This window comes from Megalobrama amblycephala, linkage group LG7 (assembly GCF_018812025.1).
Source record: "Megalobrama amblycephala isolate DHTTF-2021 linkage group LG7, ASM1881202v1, whole genome shotgun sequence".
NCBI classification, from domain to species: Eukaryota; Metazoa; Chordata; class Actinopteri; order Cypriniformes; family Xenocyprididae; genus Megalobrama; species Megalobrama amblycephala.
The window spans coordinates 56638462-56647237 of record NC_063050.1 but is presented as its reverse complement, the minus strand read 5'-3'; the positions used below and the strand labels follow the sequence as shown (position 1 = coordinate 56647237).

Sequence of the window (8776 nt, the reverse complement as noted above, 5' to 3'; positions counted from 1 at the left end):
TAGATATTTGAGAGCTTCAAGGGGAAGGTTTTCAGTGACTATCAAATTATATTACCTCACACAATGCTATAGTGTAGGCTATGACTTAAGAATAATTAAATTCTTCATTAATTAATTATTATTTTTAGTGATCTATACAACGTTTTGCATTGTATGACCTGCTTTTTTTCTTTTGCAGAACTAAATAAGTAGGTAAAAGAATTTTTTTTAAGAACTTTGGGAACCAAACAACATTAGCATTTGTTGCTCTGCCTTTTTGTGGATTATGTTGTTATCTAATACTAAAAATAACGAGAGGTCCTAATATATATATATTATTTTTACATAATTGTATTTTTTTTAGTATTTAAATGTGACCTGTACATGTTCTTGACAGGTTGCAGTGAGATTCGCATTTCAGATCCAGCCACACACACACACACACACACACACACGCGGACGGACGGACAAGCGCGCGCACAAAAGGAGAGCGAGCGAGCGAGAGAGAGAGAGATAGCGCGCGCGAGCTCGAGCTGGATTCGCTACTTTCATTCGGCTCACTGAGGTTTCAACTAGCGACACAAGCGGCTGTCTGTCACTTTCACCTGCTGAAAATGATCCTCAAATTCACCTGCCTGCTCGGATTGCTGCTCTGCGGCTGTCAAGGTAAAATATATCAACATTTCAACATTTAAGTGGGCGGTCAACCAGCGGGCACAAGTTGGGCACCTCTATCATCTCTCTGCATGTCCTCGGTGGGGACTGAGGGAAATTTTTGGGTGTTATGTGGATGGACACTTGGATGAAAGAGAACAGTTGTGCTGCTATTTCAACCTGGAGAGTCTGTGAGGAGAATAAACGCGTGTTTACTGTCGATCCCTTCCCGTTATGTGCGATAATTAATGATTGACACATGACGTGTGAGGTAAATTCGCGGGTTCTGCAGTTCAGTTCAACGGTCATTTTCTGAGGAGATCGTTTGCTCTGAAATATATCTAGTTTATTTCGTTATACACTAATAGAACATGTTTTAGAAAATTATCTCGTTAGTTTTGTGAGGTAAACAGCGGTAATATTTCCCCTCACACTTTTCACATCGTTATTTTGTAAATTATTTGTCACGCGCAGTTATGTTTTTCTTCATAATTTGATTGATTTATGTTTCTTCGTCCAGCTTGTTCTCTGTTTTATTTCTATCTCTGTAACTTGATGGATTCATTCATAAGAACGTTCGCTATAATGTTTTATAACGGTCGTAAAGTATGAGGAACGCTTATTAAATCCTGGCACGCGCGTTCAGAGGTGACACTTCATCGCTTATATTTACAACGCGTCTGATTTATTCCAAAAGCTGTTGGTTTCTGTGGACAGTGTTCACTTACATCAGATAGACTGTGCTGGAGAGCTTCAACGCGACGAAAACTGGAAAGCGACCGTTATAATGAACGAAGGTGATCGGAACGCCCATTATGGAACTAATTTGTTTACTTCTCCACTTCGCGCGCTTGCATTGATGGTAGACAGTTCGTCATAACGCTCGCGTTTTAGATTCGTCGCGTCGCGTGGGATGAATCCAGTGTCTTTGGCAGAACGACAGGTGGAGGTAGAGCGCTGTACAGTGTCTTCAGCCCTTTTGCAGTCCAAGTGTATAAACATCCCTCTGTTCTCCATATCTGAATAGGAAAATGCACTGGGATTTTCTGTAAAGGGTTATTGCTTTAGTCTATTATAGCTCTAGTTAGTATATAATATTATAGGTGGGGCTGATAAAATGAAATGTTTTGCCCAACAATCAACAAAGAGTTTTACCAGTCATTGTCCTTTATTTTTCAATTCATAAATTTACTTGCTATGTCTATGAAATTAAACCACTCTGGCCACTTGTTTAGTCCCTCTAAGCTGTTTGTATAATTGATTTTCTTTTGTAAGCTACAGCAGGACATCTTGGATGTGTTCAGCTCACCTGCTTGCAACCATTCAAGTGTGCACTTTTGCATTTGAAAAAAGCACATTTCAATGCACAGCTTTCATTTTCAATGAAGTTTGATGATTTTTTTGGCAACAGTATCTCTCTGACTGTGCTATATGGTAATTATCAAAGACATGATGTTGTCCATCACAAATAAGGGGAAATTACCTCCCACTGTAAAAATACCCACATTTGGCTGGTGGCGAGTGCTCATTTCGCTCCCTGATTGTAGATCTATGGTGTCAACATTGTGCGGATCAATTCAGAAATGCATTGTGGAGTGGTATGATTTGTTTGGACTGGGTTTATGGATTTTAATGCTTGACCAGCTGTCTCAGTGATCATATCTGTGTTAAATACTAGGTTGATTTAAGTAGTCAATTAATTCAATTACACACATTGGCTGCATCCAAAACAGATGTCAGCTGCCTAGTATGGAAGCTTGTTTCTGCCACTGAATAAAAAAAATAAAAAGGGTAATTGCGACTTTTTGTCTCACAATTCAGACTTTTTTTTCTCACAGTTGCGTGATATAAACTTGCAATTGCATGTTTTAAAGTCAGAATTGTGTGATATAAAGTCGCAATTGCGAGATATAAAGTCAGAATTGTGTGACATACTGTAAAGTCACAATTGTGAGTTATAAAGTCCGAATTGTGTGATATTAAGTCACAATTGAGAGATATAAAGTCCGAATTGTGAGATATAAAGTCGCAATTGTGAGTTATAAAGTCCGAATTGTGTGATATAAAGTCACAATTGAGAGATATAAAGTCAGAATTGTGTGATATAAAGTCGCAATTGTGAGTTATAAAGTCCGAATTGTGTGATATTAAGTCACAATTGAGCGATATAAAGTCAGAATTGTGAGATATAATGTCGCAATTATGAGTTATGAAGTCAGAATTGTGTGATATAAAGTCGCAATTGCGAGATATAAAGTCAGAATTGTGTGATATAAAGTCACAGTTGAGAGATATAAAGTCAGAATTGTGTGATATAAAGTCAGAATAGTGTGATATAAAGTCGCAATTGCGAGTTATAAAGTCAGAAGTGCGAGATATAAAGTCAGAATTGCGTGTTATAAAGTCAGAATTGCGTGATAAAAAGTCAGAATTGCGCGATAAAAAGTCAGAATTGCGTGTCATAAAGTCAGAATTGTGCGATAAAAAGTCACAATTGCGTGTTATAAAGTCGAAATTGTGAGATATAAAGTCAGAATTGCGTGTTATAAAGTCAGAATTGTGCGATTAAAAAGTCAGAATTGCGCGATAAAATGTCAGAATTGCGTGATAAAAAGTCACAAATGCGTGTTATAAAGTCGAAATTGCGAGATATAAAGTCAGAATTGTGTGATATAAAGTCACAGTTGAGAGATATAAAGTCAGAATTGTGTGATATAAAGTCGCAATTGCGAGATATAAAGTCAGAATTGTGTGATATAAAGTAGCAATTGCGAGTTATAGTCAGAATTGCGAGTTATAAAGTCAGAATTGTGTGATATTAAGTCGCAATTGCGAGATATAAAGTCAGAATAGTGTGAAATAAAGTCGCAATTGCGAGTTATAAAGTCAGAATTGCGAGATATAAAGTTGCAATTGCGTGTTATAAAGTCAGAATTGCGTGATAAAAAGTCAGAATTGCGCGATAAAAAGTCAGAATTGCGTGTTATAAAGTCAGAATTGCGCGATAAAAAGTCACAATTGCGTGTTATAAAGTCGAAATTGTGAGATATAAAGTCACAATTGCGTGTTATAAAGTCAGAATTGTGCGATAAAAAGTCAGAATTGCGCGATAAAATGTCAGAATTGCGCGATAAAAAGTCACAATTGCGTGTTATAAAGTCGAAATTGCGAGATATAAAGTCAGAATTGTGTGATATAAAGTCACAGTTGAGAGATATAAAGTCAGAATTGTGTGATATAAAGTCACAGTTGAGAGATATAAAGTCAGAATTGTGTGATATAAAGTCGCAATTGCGAGTTATAAAGTCAGAATTGCGAGATATAAAGTTGCAATTGCGTGTTATAAAGTCAGAATTGCGTGATAAAAAGTCAGAATTGCGCGATAAAAAGTCAGAATTGCGTGTTATAAAGTCGAAATTGCATGTTATAAAGTCGAAAATGTGACATATAAAGTCACAATTGCGTGTTATAAAGTCAGAATTGTGCGATAAAATGTCAGAATCGCGTGATAAAAAGTCACAATTGCATGTTATAAAGTCGAAATTGCGAGATATAAAGGCAGAATTGCGTGTTATAAAGTCAGAATTGTGGGATATAAACTCTCAATTGAGAAATTTTGGGTGAAAAAAAGGTTAATTGCAAGTTTATATCACACAATTTTGACTTTGTCTCACAATTTCGACTTTATATCCCACAATTCTGACTTTATAACTCATGATTCTGACTTTATATCATGCAATTCTGACTTTATAACACGGAATTCTGAGAAAAGTCAGAATTGCGAGAAAAAAGTCAGAATTATCCTTTTTATTTTTTAAAATTTTATTCTGTGGCAGAAACGAGCTTCCATATCCTAGTCAGCCAATGGTTTGGAATACAACATCTCTGCATTACATGCACTGCTTAACATCTTAGACCAGCAACCTTTCTGAGAGCTTTGTGATGTCCTCCATTGTTCAAGAGAATGTGAAGGTTTCAGGAACTGATTATATTACATGTGCATTTGAGCACGTCTGGGGCCGAGAATGATCAGCAATGCTGCATTTCATGTCAGTTAACATGCTGTACATCTTGATTCAAACTGATTCTTTTAACATAACATATTTGCAATAATTTTAAATAATTTTGTGACCTTTGTAAGTTTTCGAGGCACAAGGGTGTGTGAGAATCTGTGCTGGCAACTTACTTCATATATACTTTCTGATAAGGCAGCATTTTTAAGGTTACAGACACAGCCAGTGAAAACAGAAAGGAGTAAATTAAGTTATTTTCTTTAGATCCGCTCAACTAACAGCAACATGCTGTCTGTCAGTCATAAATTGCTGTAAACAGTGGCACATCTATTATAGGAAAAAGGAAAGTGTAATGTTGTCAGAATCAAGTGTCTGATGCTGATAACAATACTTACAGTGTGTGCATGTGTTGTGAGTATAAATAATTAGGAATATACTGAATATAGAAGTCTGCAGAAGTCCACTGAAAGAAAACGAGGCACAAAACACTTTGTTTAGATTTTCAATTGTCTGAAAGTGAATTCGAGCTGCAATGATATAACAGCTCTTATTGAGTTCAGATAAGCCATTGAAAGACACTGAGCTTGATATTCTGTTTAAAAATACCCATATTCACGCACACCAGGTTGAATGTTAACACTTGAGAACCTCTTGAAATTGTCAATCATTTTATTTTGTCCTTTTGTGGCACAGAAATGGTTTGCTTAAGGTCTTTTTCTCAAGAGCCCTTCTTTGTGATTCCGCACACATGCAGCATCACGGATATAAAAACATTCTCTCTTCATTCTGTCTTCACGCACAGTGTTTTTGAGGTCTGGGCTCTCGGCGCGGTGAATTATGCGCTCTGCGGCGTGGCTGCAGCTATCGTGTGCTATGTTAAGTGCCATAATTAAGAGATTTCTCTGAGTTGCGGGGAGGAATCTCAGTGGTGGGAGTGTTTAAAGATTTATGTGGCGTGCCGTGTGAAGAGTATACGTCTGAAGTGCATCTCCACGGAGAAACGTGCACGACCTGCTCACTGGGGACGGGGGGGAAAAAAACGTAAAGCAAAGCGAGAGACAGCTAGAGTAATGGTCATGCTTGTACAAACACGTACGCATGCAGATGCATGCATGCTCTCAATATGTAAGCAGACTTGAGTAACCTTTATTTACCAGGAGGAATAGCCACACTGCAGCATCAAAACAGTTCAGAGGATAAGAAAGTCACAGTAAAAATAGAATGTTTCAGTATAAACCAGATTTTTACATTTGCTCGCTTGCTGCCACAATGCACCCTGCATGCAATTTGAACAAAACCCTGCATTTGGCTTGTGTGCTGTAAAAGTCAAAGCTTTATTTGATTAATGAGTGGAAGGGCGTATAGATATAAACCTAAGCCCACATGAAAACAGAACTATATTAAGCCCCTCCCTCCCGGGGGAAATATACATGAGAAAAATCATTTTAAAGTGCAGTCGCATTCAGCAGGCCTCGTAAAGTGGTAATTTCAATGATGTAGATGCTGCATACATATCATAATATGCTTTGATTCCCATGGGTCACAGAATCAGGGCAGATTTACATAGATTCTGCTTATAAAACATAGGTAATCCTGAGAAGAGTTTAACGCGACCTACTCAACTTTTATGTCTGGTGAGTTTGGTTGCTTTGTACGGTGACAATGACACTTGCAACGTTTAGTGTCAATATGCCAAAGCATTGCAGACACACCGCCTTAAAGGATTAGTCCACTTTTAAATAAAATTTTCCTGATAATTTACTCACCCCCATGCCATCCAAGATGTTCATGTCTTTCTTTCTTCAGTCGAAAAGAAATTAAGGTTTTTGATGAAAACATTCCAGGATTATTCTCCTTATAGTGGACTTCAGTGGCCTCCAAACGGTTGACAGTCAAAATGACAGTTTCAGTGCAGCTTCAAAGAGCTTTAAACGATACCAGACGAGGAATAAGAGTCTTATCTAGAGAAACGAATGGTCATTTTCTAAACAAATTTTGTATATGTACTGTATATGCTAATATAAACACAAATTATCGCCTTGCACATGCTTCCACTTTCTTCATTCATCAAAAAGCTTACACTGTGTGTCCTACGCATTCCCTATTCTACTAACGGAAAAAAACGAAACTGGCGCCGCGTTCGTTCCGTAAGTAGAATAGAATGCAGAAAGCGGAAGCACATGCGTGGCAATAATTTGTGTTTATAAAGTATATACAGTTGTATTTTTTTAGAAAATGACCGATCGTTTTGCTAGATAAGACCCTTATTCCTCGTCTGGTATCGTTTAAAGCTCTTTGAAGCTGCACTGAAACTGTAATTTTGACCTTCAACTGTTTGGTGCCCATTGAAGTCCACTATAAGGAGAATAACCCTGGAATGTTTTCATCAAAAACCTTAATTTCTTTTCGACTGAAGAAAGAAAGACATGAACATGACATGGGGGTGAGTAAATTATCAGGAAAATTTTATTTGAAAGTGAACTAATCCTTTAAGAGGCATTTTGGCATCATGTCTCAAATTTGTTGCTGTGGTACACGAAAATGATTTTGTCTATCGACACGAAATCCATAACTTTTTGTCTGCAAAGTTTGAAGATGATACAGTTCGATTTTTGGTGAAAATTGGATGAACGGTCTAGGAGGAATTAGAAAAAGTAGGTGCCGAAGACATAAACGAGTTTCATAATGATACGTCCGTAAAATATGGCATTTTACGACAAAATTCAAAATAGCCGACGCCCATGGGAAAACTGGATATCAGTCGACTTGGGATGACTCACTGAATCTTACAAGAACACATCTAAGATTTTTAGACAAACTGTTCAGAAGTTAAAAGAAAAGTAGCTATTTTTCATATCTCTGGACCAGTAGGTGGTGTTACCTCGGGCCATACTTGTGACGACATGGACCAGGTTTGATCTGAATATGATAAACCTTGAGATACAGCCTTACGTCTATTTTCGCAAGCGCTACATAGAATTTGCTCAGAGATTTTTCAAAAATGGTTTGACAAATCGACTTGAATTCCATAACTTTTTGTCGGCATAGTCTGAAGATGATCTGGTTCAAATTTTCATGATTGAAAATGATGTCATAGAGTGCAATTGAAACATCATTCTTGAGCCAAGGAATCAGGAAAAAATAATTTTGTTTCCTTACGGTTCAAAAGTTATTAGCATAAACATGAGTGCAACTTTAGACAGTTGGTGGCGCTACAGGGATTGAGTTACAGACTCCAAATTTGCTGTGGTGACAGTTCAGATTGTCCTCTATCTGTGTGGCAAACTTTTTACCATACGGTTCTATGGGCTGCCATAGACTCCCAGAGCGAAAGAATAATAATAATAAGAATGCCAATGATTACAATAGGAAACAGTTACTAATAAGTCATGTCGCATTTGATTACATTCAGAAATAATGTAAAATACTGGTAGATAAAAATAAAATGCTTTCTACATGCTTTCAAAAAACATTCTAAACACTATAAAACATGTATTTTATTCACCCTCACTCCACAACAAATCAAAACAAGAACGGAAATATGTAAGTAAATAAATAAACAAATTATTTTATTATTTTTAACTGGTCTTACAAGTGCAAACTGTCTTAATGGTGAAAGTGAGGAAAGAGAAACACTGAAACCCACAAGATGTTTGTACAAAAAGAACAGAAATTGATTTGTTGCATTGACTGATTACGGCCACAGTGTAAAAAGATATTTTCATGATTTGTTTTCATAACGTTTTCTTTTGTCAAATCAACTTCAATAATTAATGTGGTTCAGATAACATAATATTTTAAGTTTCTGTTGATTAAACCAATCGTCTTCATTGTATTAGCTCAAATTTTTCATTTAAATGAACTCAAAATTTTAAGGCAACCAGGTAACTTAAGTTAAACCAACAATTCGTTTTTACAGTGTAATTCAGGGGCCCTGTTACCACAACTTAAATAAATGCATAGTAAAAAAGTAAAAATTCAAATTTATTATTTTAATTCAAACTTTTAAGTTGCAAACATTTTTTTGTAGAGTTCTGTTGACATAATAATGTTGATCATTGTCTGTAATTTAAACTCAAATTTCTGCATGAATTTAATTTTTTTCAAATTAGGTTGTAGTAACTTAATGA

At 36.4% G+C, this 8776-nt stretch overlaps 1 protein-coding gene across 2 annotated transcripts in view; it reads left to right on the top strand.

Annotated features, from left to right (window-relative positions):
• The first annotated feature begins 437 nt into the window (after nucleotides 1-437).
• zgc:152904 (uncharacterized protein LOC767777 homolog) overlaps nucleotides 438-8776 on the top strand; it is a 299456-nt gene continuing 291117 nt past the window's right edge. For both annotated transcript variants that reach the window (XM_048198199.1, XM_048198198.1), the window contains exon 1: nucleotides 438-645. In XM_048198199.1, the coding sequence (XP_048054156.1) occupies nucleotides 594-645 (52 nt within the window). In that variant the 5' untranslated portion in view covers nucleotides 438-593. The remainder of the gene's footprint in view (nucleotides 646-8776) is intronic.